Genomic DNA, 17008 nt, shown 5'->3' with positions numbered 1-17008 from the left:
TATACAATTTCAGCCATGGATCTAGAGGGCACCATTATCATCCAACTACTTCCAATCTCCTCCTCCTTCGGATCACTTGTGATGTGATGTGAAAAAAAGTGTTTCCATTGCAGTTTTGTAAAATGCAAGTGCTATTGTATAGATGTATAGTGCATTTACTTTAGCCTAGAATAAGTCCAAAGTTTTGTTTTCTCTGGTACAGCAGCTGACAAACTGTTGGAACATTGGAAAGGTAGCAGAGAGTAGGGTGTGATTGAAGTCTTTTATTTCCACAAATGCTTTTTTTGTTGTTGTGTGTAGCCTAGAAACAACAAGTGATAATGCCTCACTCACAGTGTCAGCAGCAGCAAAGGCTGGAATGTAAACAGTTGCTGAAACAACATCTGTGTACTCCCTGGGTAAATGAAATACATGAAAACCAACAGTCATCAGTTCAATATCAGGGCCGCAGAGGCGAAATTTCACAGAAACAGATTCAGTATTTTAATATTTGTCATTCACAAACACTGCCAGCCCATCCACCTTGAGTTTTCCAGCCTTGTTCAAATTTCTGTCAGCTTGTCTGGTCAGAAAGCCAGAGTGACAGTGGCGTCACAGATATGATACATATTTTAAACCAACAGTAAGCAACCTTTCAACCTTCATAAGATATTTTCATAAATTTAGTTATTATATATTGATTTAAAACTAGTTGAAGATGTAGATATATATGAACACAATATTTTAAATGCCATAATAATAAAATTATTTTAAAGCCATGTCTACCTTCCTGTTCATTTAACATAATATGCTTTTGCTTATGGTTATATGTCACATTAAAATCCTAGTCGCGATCATTGGAGTATAAATTAGAATGTAATATATAAAAAATGTCAAAGAAGGATTCATATTTCTGCAAGGCACAGGGCAAGCAGATATAAATCAAAAATGGTTTCAATGTGTTTTCTAACAGATTTAGTTCTGTGAAATGTAAAGTGAGTGATCTCCAAATTAAAATTTGGTTTTGCTTTTTGTTAAATTTCGTCCCTCATGTTCCCATCAAGTTTATACTGAAATATACTGAATTTACAGATGCAAATGTTTTAAAAACTCCATTCTAAGAATTGTAGAATTATAACAACAGGAAGGCACCTGAGAGTTACTCAGCTCATTTATTGCAACTTTTTTCAAACTGAGCTTTTCACTGATGGGTTTTTAACATTAAGGACCATTTTAAACATGTCATGACTTTGCTGTTAATGTTCAGACACAACCTCACTCACTAAATGGTTTGATGTACGTTTCTGGATTACATAAAGTACTGGCCGCCACAACACTGCCTTCTCCCGTCCCTCGCCAACTCAAGCTAGTGCCGGCTGAAAGTCAGCGATCCTCAAAGCACATCTTCAAAAGGTCTGGATTAAAGCAAAAGATCACAGAGGATTTGTAATTGTTCAAATTGAAAAGGCAGTGTGGAAATGTATATTACAGTAATTACAATTATTTGTTATTTTGTTCCCCATCTTGTCTCCTTTCAGGACAACAACTAACCCAATGCAAGGCCACTTCCTTAGAAAATCATTTTATTGATTTCCTCTTTGCTCTGAAAGCCAGAGCCAGAATATGGTCAGTTTGCACCCAAACCTCTGTTTTTTGCTGAATTTAATTAAAAGCACATGCAATGACACCTAAATCTTTTATTCTTTTAAATTATTTCAGGAACTCTACATGACTACACTTTACTACATCATAAGTTAGGGGCATCCAGCTGTTCTTTGTGAGCAGAAAAATGCTCTGATGTTTGGAAAGCCAATGTAATAAGGACTCGGAAACGATTAATAACACCGGATGGCATATAGCAGCTGTGGACCGAAGGGCCACTAACACGCAACTAGTGCCAGCCAAGACAGACACATCTGGAGCTTTAGCTGACGACACTAGTCTACCACCCACAGAATGGATGCAAAATGATGTCAGCTCCCTTACAGCCTGTTCTCAATTTTAGACGAGTTGTCCTTATCATTGTGTGGAGTTATAGGTTGCCTCGTTGCTCCGTCTCACTGTTACTTATTTTCCACCTGGTCCTGCTCCAGATTTATTATAGGATGAGTTTTCCCTCTACCCTGGACCCAGTTTTCCACCTTTAACTTACAGCCAGTGTTTGACAGCTGGCCTTTCAGCTTCACAGGAACTAGAGCACAGGGAAATCTCTTCGACTAAGCAGCAGCAGCATCAGAGAGCTAGGGCATTAATGGATCTGTATGAGCTCTATGATAAGGGATCATTGCCAAATAATATTACCTGCCTTTGATCTGTCCCATTCTGCATTTATACAGGAGACCAATAGTTCTAAAGACCTCACAGCCGCACAGCTAATTTGAAATACATGAACAAAATATTGTATTTAATCTACTATAATTTGGCAAAAATACTACAGTAATCTTTTTTCTGATAGTAATGATTAAATGGAATATAAAGTTTAGATCTGAGGTTTTTATATAAAAGATGTTGGCATCTACTTACATATTTGATTATTCCAGGGTGAAATGATTACTCAACCGACTACTACTAGGACTAACTAAACTATTTAATTTATTGTTTATTTTTTCCAATGTACATGTGGTCAAATACCTGCGTACAGGGTTCTCCTGAAAATTGTAATATTATAGAAACAAAATTATTAAATAAATTCAAGGGAAAAACTCTAAAATTCAGATGTTTTAGTAGGAAACAGATTTAGCCTCCTTATTAGGAAAAAGAACCCCAGTGCATATACTATACAATAGGAACACTGACCTACAGTGGTTATGAAAAGTATAAAAGCGCTATTAAATCTGAGAATTCGTATTCTTCAATGAGAGAGTCACTGGTTTGAATTTCAGCTCAGTCCGTTTCAGTCCTCTCCTTAGGGAAAAACACTTGACCCGCATTGGTCAGAGGTGGTCAGAGGGCCCAGTGGCGTTCGTATACAGCAGTGTGCACCATGGCATTTTGATGATTACAAATGACAACAAATGAAAATCTCAAATTCATCATATCAGAAAATTAGAATATTGTGAAAAGGTTCAAAATTGATGGCCCCTGGTGCCACACTCTAATCAGCTAATTAACTCAAACCACCTGCAAAAGCCTTTAAATGGTCTTTCAGTCTAGTTCTATAGGCTACACAATCATGGGGAAGACTGCTGACTTGACAGTTGTCCAAAAGACGACCATCGACACCTTGCACAAGGAGGGCAAGACACAAAAGGTCATCGCTAAAGAGGCTGGCTGTTCACAGAGCTCAGTGTCCAAGCACATAATTAGAGAGGCGAAGGGAAGGAAAAGATGTGGTCGAAAAAAGTGTACAAGCAAGAGAGATAACCGCACCCTGGAGAGGATTGTGAAACAAAACCCATTCAAAAATGTGGGGGAGATTCACAAAGAGTGGACTGCAGCTGGAGTGAGTGCTTCAAGAACCACCACACACAGACGTATGAAAGACATGGGTTTCTGCTGTCGCATTCCTTGAGTCAAGCCACTCTTGAACCACAGACAGCGTCAGAAGCGTCTTGCCTGGGCTAAAGAGAAACAGGACTGGACTGCTGGTGAGTGGTCCAAAGTCATGTTCTCTGATGAAAGTAAATTTTGCATTTCTTTTGGAAATCAAGGTCCCAGAGTCTGGAGGAAAAGAAGAGAGGCACTTCATCCACGTTGCTTGAAGTCCAGTGTAAAGTTTCCACAGTCAGTGATGGTTTGGGGTGCCATGTCATCTGCTGGTGTTGGTCCATTGTGTTTTCTGAGGTCCAGGGTCAACGCAGCCACATACCAGGAAGTTTTAGAGCACTTCATGCTTCCTGCAGCTGACCAACTTTTTGGAGATGCAGATTTCATTTTCCAACAGGACTTGGCACCTGCACACAGTGCCAAAGCTACCAGTACCTGGTTGAAGGACCATGGTATCCCTGTTCTTAATTGGCCAGCAAACTCTCCTGACCTTAACCCCATAGAAAATCTATGGGGTATTGTGAAGAAGAAGATGCAATACACCAGACCCAACAATTCAGAAGAGCTAAAAGCCACTATTAGAGCAACCTGGGCTATCATAACACCTGAGCAGTGCCACAGACTGATCGACTCCATGCCACGCCGCATTGCTGCAGTAATACAGGCCAAAGGAGGCCCAACTAAATACTGAGTGCTGTACATGCTCATACTTTTCATGTTCATACTTTTCAGTTGGCCAACATTTCTATAAATCCTTTGTTTTTATTGGTCTTCAGTAATATTCTAATTTTCTGATATGATGAATTTGAGATTTTCATTTGTTGTCATTTGTAATCATCAAAATTAAACAAAATAAACATCTGAAATATATGAGTTTGTATGTAATGTATGAATATAATATACAAGTTTCACTTTTTAAATGGAATTACTGAAATCAATCTACTTTTTCATGATATTCTAATTTTATGACCAGCACCTGTAGAATGAATGCATGATGGAAAGTGGTGTTAAAGCGCTTTTAAGTCCCCTCACTTGAACAGGTGCTTAGTAAGTACAGGCCATTTTATGAGGTGCCCCCAGGGACATAAATCAGAATTAACTTGCATATACACATATTAAATTACACTCTTCCATATAATATACTGAAAACCTCACACAAACACTAGTAAAAAGCTCTCACATAAACTAGTGAAAACATTGACCTCTTATATAATCTACTCAAAAGCTCTCATACAAAGTAGTGAGAACTGTTCATATAAACTGGTGAAAAGCTTTACCTTTCATACACACTACTAGAAAGCTTTCATATACACTACTAGAACGCTCTCATATACACTATTAGAAAGCTCTCATATACACTATTAGAAAGCTCTCATATACACTATTAGAACGCTCTCATAAACACTATTAGAACGCTCTCATATACACTATTAGAACGCTCTCATAAACACTATTAGAACGCTCTCATATACACTATTAGAAAGCTCTCATATACACTATTAGAAAGCTCTCATAAACACTATTAGAACGCTCTCATATACACTATTAGAAAGCTCTCATATACACTATTAGAACGCTCTCATATACACTATTAGAAAGCTCTCATAAACACTATTAGAACGCTCTCATATACACTATTAGAATGCTCTCATATACACTATTAGAACGCTATCATAAACACTATTAGAACGCTCTCATATACACTATTAGAATGCTCTCATAAACACTATTAGAACGCTCTCATAAACACTATTAGAACGCTCTCATATACACTATTAGAATGCTCTCATACACGCTACTAGAAAGCTCTCATACACACTACTGAAAAGCTACTAGCGGATTTCAGTTGAAACGGAAGGTGTTTCAGTTGAAACGGAAGGTGTTTCAGTGAAACAGGAAGGACCGTCATTACACCGGAAGTTGTTTTAAACGGAGGTCATTCTGGCCATAGATATTCTGGCTAGCTCCGTACATTTTGTGCTATCTCCGGCCGAAATTGTATCAAATAAAATTATTGATTCATGCTCAGCTATCCGCTAAACAACTCACAGAAGCATGGGCATTACTCGACTTTATTTTTTATGTTTTTGCTTCAACAGAGATCCTTTTCCGGTGTTGTGCGAAATTCTGTTCCCATGTGAAAATCTGTTCCACCTGTGTCGGAAGCGCGCCGCGCATTGCAGCCACATAAGCGGATCTGATCATTTCCCAGGCCTTTCGGATCATTTCTTGGTTAAATAAAAAGTCGTAAAATTATACAAGGTTGAGACATTTAGTTTAATCAGCCGCTGTTTATAAAATTGTAAAATAAAAAAAATAAATGCGGTTTTCTTATGCTGTTTTGTGTTGTTATTTTAAACGCCAAGAGAATCAGTCTCTTTCCAAGTTTTTTCACTTCAGCCTGACAGAAATAAAAGTCAAGTCACCAAATACCAAATTTGTATTTATAATTTTTTATTACTGATATAAGATGATGGGAAGTGCCTGATAGCAGTTCCATAATATAGAAACAAATTAATTTAGCTGCAAATCTTAAACTGTGTTTATTCCTCTCTTCATCAACAACAAACCATCTGGATTCGGTGATATTTGAGCAATGTTTGCCTAAATTAAAGGTGGGGGACCATATATTTTAGCTTTCTAATAGTGTGTATGAGAGCGTTCTAATAGTGTATATGAGAGCGTTCTAATAGTGTATATGAGAGCGTTCTAATAGTGTATATGAGAGCATTCTAATAGTGTTTATGAGAGCATTCTAATAGTGTATATGAGAGCGTTCTAATAGTGTATATGAGAGCGTTCTAATAGTTTTTATGAGAGCGTTCTAATAGTGTATATGAGAGCGTTCTAATAGTGTATATGAGAGCTTTCTAATAGTGTATATGAGAGTGTTCTAATAGTGTATATGAGAGCGTTCTAATAGTGTATATGAGAGCTTTCTAATAGTGTATATGAGAGTGTTCTAATAGTGTATATGAGAGCGTTCTAATAGTGTATATGAAAGCTTTCTAGTAGTGTGTATGAAAGGTAAAGCTTTTCACCAGTTTATATGAACAGTTCTCACTACTTTGTATGAGAGCTTTTGAGTAGATTATATAAGAGGTCAATGTTTTCACTAGTTTATGTGAGAGCTTTTTACTAGTGTTTGTGTGAGGTTTTCAGTATATTATATGGAAGAGTGTAATTTAATATGTGTATATGCAAGTTAATTCTGATTTATGTCCCTGGGGGCACCTCATACCATTTACCTGTTGCCATAAAACAATTTTAATATAACTTGATAAAAAGATAAAAGTTGCAAGACCTCATTGCAATGTGTGCAATACGGTTTTTGAAACTTTTATCCTTTTCATAATTTTATTTCAAATTATCTTAATTTGAAATAAGTTAAAAGGACAAAAGTTGCAAAAACCTTATTGCATACATTGCAGATTTACATTATTGAAGTTAGTTTATAAAGCAAGATGGTTTCTGACTATCTTTCATGAATAATGTTCATTAGGAATCCCATAAGTATCTTGTTAATGGCTAAATGAAATGTGCAGTTTATTTTGAATATCCTAGTGGTTAGGGCATGGGGCTTTGAATCCTGAGGTTGTGAGTTCGATCCCACACTCCCACTGGCTGTCACTCTGGCTCCCTGAGCATGACCCTTAACCCCACACTGCGCCCCGGGCGCCGCACAATGGCAGCCCACTGCTCCCCAGGGGGATGGGTTAAATCCAGTGAATTAATTTCGTTGCTCTGTACTTGTGACAGTGGAATGACAATAATTGAATTGTATTCTATATTTATTAAGGTATTCATGTGTGATATGATCCCTATGAGAATTAGGCATAAATAATCAGCTGTATGTTTTAAAATGATATTCACTAGAACTGTATGCTCACAATGCAATTGTTAAAAATTTGTTTAAAATTAAACATGTTTTTCTTTTTAGAATTGCAGCTAGGATTTATGCATGTACATTTGAAGTGATAGGAATATAAAAAGACCAACTCAAAAAGCAGAAATGTTATTACATTTTATCTTAAAAATTGAAAAACAAAATATATATCTGGTGTTTTTAGTATATTGTAACAACTTTTCAAAGAATGAACTCCCGATGAGGCTAAGTATAATTGTGAAATACTCCAGCAATTTAACCTTAATCTATAGGCAGGACTTTCTGTTTGAAATTCCTCATCTATCCTGGACTGTTTTTTGTTCCCTTTTTCCTCTGAGAACATTTCTATGATGAGTAAACGGGATAGAAAAAAAAAGAATCACTTAAGATAACTGGTGAATGAGACAAATTTTAATTTAGGATTTAATAGTAATAATAAATAAAAACATTTCATACCTAATATCACTGTTCCTTGGTGTCAGATATTTTGAACTTGCAGATCCTGACATTATGTGGAATAATCTGTTCATATTAGGTTCTCTCTTTTATTCCGAGTGCGTTCTTAAATAGGACAGAAGGAGTCAAAGTAAGTCTAAACATGACCAAATGCCTGGAGGAGAAATGAGACATTGTAGTGGAAATAAAGAAAAGCAATCCAGGCATAAAGCAATACAAATCTTCTGTTTCAGTTCCAGCTAAGAGACACATTTTTATGTATATATTTGTGTGCCTATTTGTATATGTGCCCATAAAGAGAACCATAAGGTGTTTGTTGGTTCTTGTATAATTATGTTTTGTGCTTTTAGGAGATATGATTTCATAGGATGCAAACCACCAGCTTTTCTTTGGTTCAAGCTAATATGTACTGTAAATCAAGTACAGGATTAAGACTTTTCAAGACCTGAATTTGTACCTTAAATACACATTTCCTCTACTTTAATTACTATTTGAGGAAATTTTGCAAACAAAAATGAGTAAATTACTTTGTCCCTAGCTTTGCAAAACTTAATGCAAAACCTCCGACAACGTGGAGCTATAATTGCCCCAAAAGATGGGTCTATGCATTGCAAGTTTCAGAGTACCCATCTTCCCTTCACTTTAAAATAAGGAAGTATGACTGATCATGTAAAATAAACTGGTTTAAACTTGGCCCAATGCACAACAATTCACTTGCAAAACTATGCACATGCTTTTGAAATTAGATTACAGAATAATCAATAGTAAACAAATAATCTGTAAGCCATTTGATCCAAACCATAACATCAAGTAGTACATCAGACTGATATTTAATAAAGATCTATACATCCTCTGATGGAAATGAAGTAATCACCTTACTTTGTTTGCGAGAAAATATTGTATTTGAGGTAACAACTCCATTTATGTTGTTTTTGATTTGTGTCATATGTCAGAACCACTGACTTTAAATAAATTCACACTCAACCGTAGCAGTCTAGGAACAATTCTTGGCATGGTTGTTAACTGCTATAATCAATACAAGCCCATTTATGTGCTTTATTAAAATGTAAATAACATGAATATTGATTATAAAAGACCCTGTGAGGCTATAGATTTATTATGATGCAAATAAATTTAGCTTTACACTTTATTCCTCAAGTTGGATTTTATTTGCACAGCTGTCGTATTGGATGCTATACTTGCTGCTAGACGGGGACCTACAGTGAGTTGATGAGGGATCTCCTTCAGAATTTTGAATTAAACTTGGAAATATCAGTGAGTACCGTAAATAGAAAGCACTTTTGAAATAAAATGATATAAATTTGTTTAGGTCTTCCTATATACAATGCAGCACTTTATTGAAATAAAAAAATAAAGGGCACAGATTCTTAACCCTTTTTTTCTATCATTAGGTCATGCTAATCTGCACTGCAAAATGTGCCTACTAAAGAAATTATATGGGATCCTTATGTCAACTGAACCTAAGTTGTTTGTTTTTTTCTTTGTACAGAAAACATTAAAAAAATTCTTTATTTTCATGGTAATAAAAATTTTATAATGAACCTATGATTTTTTTTAAATAAAACTAAGTAATGTTAATGTGACCTTAGATCTAGATAGTTTCAGAGAGGTTTTCTGATTTCATTTTTATGGCAGTAAAGTGACAAGTTTTCAGACATAGTTAACTACTTATCTGAAGCTGCTGGGAGATTTTTCAGACATTAATGTTGCATGAATATCAAAGAATGGCTTCACTCCAAGTGTCTGTGAAAATGTAAGAGCAACTGAAACAGAAATAGTGGTGGAACAACTGAAAGACAAAACCCTTTTATTTACACTTCAGCAAACATCTTTTTCTCTCTGTTTTTCTAAGTTCAATGTGCTGCCATTTTTGGCAACATCCTCACCCATAAATACCCTGAGTCAGGGTGAAAGTAAATCTGTGAACCTCATATTATTGTTCTATTTTTTAAGTCTATAATTTAGAATATTGTAAGTGTGCTTTTCATGGGTGTTGTCCAAAAAAAAATACAGAGAGACATTTCCAGTCTGTGGCTCCCACACATCATTAGACTGGTGCTCAGGCAGGATACTCCAATATTTCCACCCAGATCATCCCTAAGCTTCCACAAAGCCGAGGACAGGAGGGTAAACCTTTTAAACTCATATTATAGCCGAGGTTTCTATGTTAGAGTCCTACAACAGAAGGAGGTGTGCCTCCTTAGACTTTGTCTGGTCAGGTTATTCTATACTTAGGACTCAATACAGTAGTCTAACGCAGTCTTGCCTTTAAAAAAGCAGCGTAGATGTCATGATTACTGTTTTAGGCATGATGGCCAATTCTTTTGAAACTTACTGCTTTTTTGAAGTGAGAAAGGAAGTAGTTTGTTTCTGAATTGTGAACACATGCAGCTCATAAGGATTCCGAAGAGTCCGTTACAACAGCACAAAAGAAGCCCCCAACAATTAAGTATTAACATGTAAAAACTATCGGTCACTTGTAAAACAAAACATTACTGTAAAAGGTACAGACATTATGACTACTGGATCATAGGTAGCCACTAAAGATGCTAGAGGATCTACTTTAAAGCTTCCAATTGACCTTAAGCTAAAGGTGTTTTAATGTTTTGACTGTGTTTGATAATTCCTATCATTAAGTCTAAAATACAAAAATTGATCAAACTTATACTAGATAATGGTTACTTTAACAGAGCTTCTTCAAAAGGGAAAAAAATATATATATATTTTATCCTGTGTTGGCCCCTCTTGGGAAACCCTTATGGCACCTCCCGGGGGCCGGGTCTTTGGCTCTTCACAACCACTATTGAGCATTTTCCCCATGGATAAACCTTACACACATAAACGCACTCTCAGAAACATCTACAGGTGCTTGGATTCGGTTACATAGTCGCCAATGTTTATCTTCAGCTACTACTTTATGTATTCCATATTGCTTAATACTGAATGTGGCTGTACTCTATCTGTACTTATATATAAATTGGCTGAGCTGTTCTTTTTACATCTCTTTGCAGAAGATGAAGCGACTATTTGAGGTTTGTCAATATCTCTCTTTTGTCTTCCATTTAACCTTTTCTCCCTTTTCTGTTCTGTCCACATAACAAAAGTAAATTCCCTACATAAATCAAAATAAAACTAATAACATATATAAATCAAGCAGAGCATTATGGTGAAAGTGATAATGCTCCACTTGTGAGCGTAAACTCTATCTATCTATCTATCTATCTATCTATCTATTGCTTAAAACAATATAAAAACAAAAACATAGTATTTCAACTAAGCCTTTTTTGTAGCTACAAGATATTTCTTATGTACGTTGCAACATCATGGACTTTTTTTTTTTTACATTAGTTGCACAACGTTTTTGTTCTGCATATATCAGCTAAAACTTCACCTACTTATGCTTAGAATATGCAAAACTGTGCTGTCTTTGTCATACATTGCTAGTCAACCATTTACTCATCCATTCAGACGGCATCATAATGCCAAGGCATTAGTGCAGCTGTTGAATCTGCACTAAACTTAATGACCAAATAATTAAATGGCTTCATTTGCTTGTTGCTCAACAGACAATAAATTACAAAAGGAGTGCATGTGGAACGATGTTGACCCAAGATCACAATTTAGTTTTTTTTTCAAGGGAGGACTACATTGCTGAATTATTTAAACTTCAGGCAGCGATGATGTATTTGCCATGTTTTTGGAGCATGCTGCAGGAAATATGGAGCCATACATCTGGTAGAAATATTGAGATTTAAAGTTGTAAAGAAAGAAATATGTCTTACCCAGTGGAGGGAGTCATAATGCAGCCCCCGCGATCCACTGTCACTCTGCATCCACATCCCCTCTCAGGTGTGTCATGGTTCATGCCGAAGTTGTGTCCAAGTTCATGAGCCAGAGTGACCGCAGCTCCCAGAGGATTGTCCGAATGATCCTGAAAAATAGACCAGTCAACCATTTTTGCTTCATTTTTTTTTTAACTTCTTCTTAGCAATTATTTCACTTCTTCTAACAGCCTAGGACTATTTCAATGATTCAATCCCTTTAGATTTCAGTTCTTTTTTGGACAAAAAAAACAAAACAAATCAAATCCAAGCTCTCTAAAAGATCTGATGAAGAAATAACCTAAGGCTTGGATGGTTTAATTGGATATTGTTCAGATTAAGCAAACAGTTCAGACAGATCTGTGTTCAGCCGAGTGTTTTTATCATATTGTGCTGCCAGAAAGAAAAAGCAGCTGTAGTCAGATTTTGTGCTTTCTCTTTATGCTTGCTCAACATATTCTGACAGAGACAGCTGTGCTTCTGGATGTAACAAACAAAGATTTCCTCGAAAAAATATTTCTAATTGAAGACAGGAAAAAACACTGACAGGAAACACTGGAAACCAAAGATAAGATGCATTTTAAAAGAAAAGGGTGAGATTTAGGGCCTCCTGTTTCATAGGTCGAGCAAAAAAAAAAATAAATAAAAAAAAACCTTAAAACTGCAACAAAGCTACAACAGAATGAGCTAGATGGAAGCATGCTCATGTCTTGGTATGTCTAGGTCAAAGTTCATGCCTACATTCAACTGAGAAGAATAAAAATTACAAAAAAAAATGTTTTTGTGATTTTAACCTAAAATCTTTTGCAAAAAATTAGCTGAAACTGAACCACATTTCAAAGCATTGGATAAACAAAGACGAGCAAAAGTATGCAGCTTGCTGAAGGTTTCCTGCAAGGTGTGTAAAACATGAACACATGAAAAGGCTGAATGAATAATGCAGCTATGGGAGCTATCAGCTCTTCGTGAACGCAGAGCTGTGTGTCAGAGCACCTTGCCTCTGGAAGCTTCTGACACTGTGCATTATTTAGCAGTGCAGCACGAGTTGAACTCAGACTGACGAGCCGCTCTGCTGGGAGCTTATTTAAAAAAAAAAAATAATGAAAAAACACCAATCAGCTGTCAGCTCTACAATCCAACAGGGCAACCTAGACTAATGAAATGAAAGAACAATAACCCCTGACTCGGTTTCCTTTAAAGAAAATAAAACATATGCACAACAAATGAAGTTCCAGAGCTTAAATTAAATCATTTGAACAATTGCAGTCGTTACATGGAGAATCCATATATATAGTATAGTAATGAGACTTCCAGGGAATGTCAAGCTAATGAGTTTAAAAGTATTCTGTAAACAAAGGGACACAGCTCAGAGAACTTGGCTGTGATTTGTGAGCCCATATATATGTCAGCAGTTAATCCCTTTAGCCTGAATGTGTGTTTTTTTTTAATGACCTGGACCCAACTTCACCATCTGGGAGGATAGGGGTGAAGACTCTTCCGGGGGACAGGCCATTAACCGGCCAGAGACACTCCGGGTAAAATACCAGCATGATTTGTGCTAATGCTTCATGACTCAATCCCACCATATAGAATTGCAGATCTGTAATGGGTCATTATTTACATCCCATATATATCCCCTGTGTTTTCATTCAGGCTGCACACACTGCAGCGTCAAATTCCCTCCATTATTGCACCTCATTAAAAAGTCAAACATTTTCCAAATCATCTTTTCGAACAGCTTTATCACCATGACAATACATCATCTCCCTTTGGAAGTCAGGAGAAAATACACAATGAGGACAACCTCTCCCAAATTTTAGAACACAGAGTAATAATCTGCAGAACTGTTTTTGTAAGATAGGCAGTAGACCAAAAATTGGAGGTGGATATTAAAAGGAAGAGTCGGGTAAAGTTTTAGTACTAAATATACATACCATAACAATTCCACCGGATTGCTCCGCTGTACACATGCTCATAATGGGGGCCATCCCAATAGTAGTCCCCTGGAAATACACCCCACTGAAAGACAGAAAATAGCTTCACTTTTTCACACTTTTCATTTCATAACCATTAACCTTCATGGATCTTGTTTTTTTTTTTTTTCATGGGACAAACCAACAGAAAGTGGTGCTGATTAATGAGGTGGAAGAAAAATTATACACTTTTCTAAACAAATGAAAATCCCACAAGAGTTTATCTCATTTGTATTCAGGACCACGAAGAGGAAGGCTTTATTTTAAGAACCACGCAGGCGGCCCTTGGTAACTCTGAAGGAGCTGCAGAGATTGACAGATGGAAGAATAAAACATCTGTCATTTGTGGGAAAGTAGGGAGAAAAACCTGGTATCTAAAACATAAGAATGGGAACGAGGCTCCCTTCCAAGTCATAAAGCAACCCTAAACATATAACCAGAGCTATAATGGGATTGTCCAGATTACAGCATATTTATAAATAGCTCAGTAGAAAACACACAATGTGATGTCTCCTGCCTGCCAAGAGGCTTTCCTTTCCTTTTCGTTTGCGTTCTTAAATATCTTACTCTTTATTTAGCCAAAATTGATGAAAAGTTGGATTGAAACTAATTCATACCAGGAACACCATATTATCATTATCATAATTAGTTTTTCTAATAGATTTTGCCATATATATCGGAGGACTTTCAATGGAAATTGATGGATTTGATTATGAAAATCCATTGACTAAACCTGATTTTTGAGGTAAATATTTGATACTGGATACAGTTAACTCTGCTTGTGATCTCAAATACAGACAATTGGATATGGAATTCAATTTGGGGCAAAGCGATATTTCCGCTCTGCCTGTTTTTTCACATAGCAGCCTGTGCTGGAATGTTTTAAGAGCAAGGCAAAACAAGAAAGACAACTTACAAAGAAATCTCACCAATTAATGAAATCAGAATGGCCATGATTAGAAAAAAATCCCCATTTTCCCTCATAAAGGGAAAACTTGCCAAAAAATGTCATAAGCTAATAGGAGCCAGACAGCTAGAAATAATGGAATCTCTCTTCAAAGCAGGTTTTCGTGTTTGAATTAAATAAAACTCTCTGCATTTAACCCATCCCCTTGGGGAGCAGTGGGCTGCCATTGTGCGACCCCCGGGGAGCAGTGTGGGGGATAAGGGTCTTTCTCATGGACACAGAGTGGCAGTCTGTGGGAGCGGGGCTGGAACTCAGAACCTAAGGATTCCGAGCTCTATGCCCTAACCACTCAGCCACCCCTCACCCTCCTTTAAGCAAGGAAGTACACCTCAAAACTTAATTGACATAGTTTGTCAAGAAAGGATATACTTTTTATTCTGTGTGGAATTGGTAGTGCCCTAGGTCTTAAGGGAGGGCCCATGGGGGGCTGCTTACTTAGCCAGATTGTAGAGTTTAATCTCAGACTAGCTTGAGCTGTAATGTTCGTCCGTCAGTCAGTCAGTCAATACTTGTTAAATGCTGTAACATAAAACATTTTTTTTTAAAGTTTATAAGAAATAAAGAACCGCACACCTCAAAACTTCACCTGTGTTGTCAGTTCATTGAGATCATAATCCTACCTTTAACTTATTTACATGTATAGAGTTGAGGGGTCCTGCTGAGTGGTCAGTCTGGTTGCTAGACTAATTAAGCTAAGGACGGCGACACACAGTACGATTTACTGCCTTTTTCCAAATTATATTTCAGTCAGCCAAGAATTTTGGATCAGGCCAACTTTCAGCAACATTGTGCATCTTGTGTCCGGTAGAACAAAGAAGGTAAGGAGGGGCTATAAGCCTCTTTAAAGTACCCACTGATCAGTAATTGTATGGTTGGACAAAAATAAAACACTTTAGTCAGCTTGAAATTCAGTCAGCACTGATGAGGATGTGTTGTAGATAAGTTACATTTTAATTTTTCATTAATCTTTCATTAAATGCTCCCTTTAAGGCGACGGTCATAAAAAGTCTCCATGGGGTTAAAGATAAATGAAATATACTACAAAACCTCACAAAAAAACAATTAACCTACTAACTTCTGGCTACTGCTATTCCAGTGTTTGACACTATTGTTGCTGAGAGAAAACTTTGCCTATCATAACAAATGATTGAACTACAGGTCCAAAAGCAGCAATTATCAAAACAATGTTAAAAAGGAATAACAGGCACCATCTCAAACCTTCCCTTTCAGCTGTAAGGTTACTGATAAAGTTGTGATTGGGCAGTTAAAAAACTGACACCAAACCAAAACACAACATAACTGCACCACATATATTTTAATGCTCTGACTTTTCATATCAATGTATTTTTGTTTTTGCAATGTTTTTTTTTTTCTCCCACACTGTTTACATTTGATCACAGCAACTCTTTAACAAATGGAAATTTTGTGAGAGCTGTACGAAACAAAATGTAATTTTCTATTGGAACTAAAGATCAGAGTTCATAGTAAAGACCCACGAAACCTTCAAGATTTGAAGACTGTCTGTGTGGAAGAATGGGCAAAATTCACACCTGAGCAAAGCATGTGACTAATTTCTCCACAAAGTGGGCATCTTGAAGATGTCATTACCAACAAAGGCTTCTGTATAAAGTATTACTGTAAATACATTTCAGAAAGTGTGTTCTATACTTTTCCCTTTTACCTGAACCTTCAGAGGCAACATGAAGACAGTAACAGTCTTTCTATCACAGAAAGAACATCTCTAGGTTTAAAGGACTAATTTCTCAGCAGGAGCTGGAATAACTAATTAATGTGTTCATCTTTAGTAGAATTAATTACTGCAATGGTGTCTTGGCAGGTCTGCCTAAATAGCTGATCAGACAACTGCAGTTGTCAGTCAGTAAATCACAAAATGGCTTAGAACCAAAAAACATTACAGACTTTTCTGTGTATCAACTGCTCAGACTTCTCAGGTCTTTGGGATCAAATCTAGTCTGCACACATAGAACCAGAACTAAATAAATAAATTACAGAGAAGCAGCTTTAAGTTTCTATGTTCCGCTAGTCTGTAATCTGTTCCAAAATATTGCAGAAGCTCAGAAACCATAAATAACTATAAATCAATATTTTGATTTTGCTTGTGCTGTCTAAAAAAATCTTTTTTCAGTTTTCAGTCCAACTTTCCTTTGATTTTTTTTTATCAATCCTTTTTTCATAACAATTATCGTATGTTTTAATTATTCACTTTAACTATATTTTACACAGGATTCTTTTTTTTTTTTTTTTTTTTTTAGATGTGGGTTACATTGTGATTGATATGTTGCTACATCAAAAAGTATGCAGATTGCCTATTACTACCCAACTTCCAACATCACTTTAATGAATTGTTGCAAAAGGGCATACGGATGGTTATCTAATTTCAATCTTTCCATAACAGTTT

The 17008-nt window shown here is 36.3% G+C and overlaps 1 protein-coding gene across 2 annotated transcripts in view; it reads right to left on the bottom strand.

The window, feature by feature from the left end:
- The window catches only part of LOC119781928 (disintegrin and metalloproteinase domain-containing protein 12), a 127106-nt gene that overhangs the window by 30763 nt on the left and 79335 nt on the right, over window positions 1-17008 (bottom strand). For both annotated transcript variants that reach the window (XM_038282572.1, XM_038282573.1), the window contains 2 exons: window positions 13584-13668; window positions 11611-11759 (listed from right to left, as the gene is read on the bottom strand). In XM_038282572.1, the coding sequence (XP_038138500.1) occupies window positions 11611-11759; window positions 13584-13668 (234 nt within the window). The remainder of the gene's footprint in view (window positions 1-11610; window positions 11760-13583; window positions 13669-17008) is intronic.

The sequence above is a fragment of the Cyprinodon tularosa genome, unplaced genomic scaffold (genome assembly GCF_016077235.1).
Source record: "Cyprinodon tularosa strain WSP-4 unplaced genomic scaffold, ASM1607723v1 ctg185, whole genome shotgun sequence".
Taxonomy (NCBI): domain Eukaryota; kingdom Metazoa; phylum Chordata; class Actinopteri; order Cyprinodontiformes; family Cyprinodontidae; genus Cyprinodon; species Cyprinodon tularosa.
This window is presented reverse-complemented; position numbering and strand designations above follow the sequence as displayed.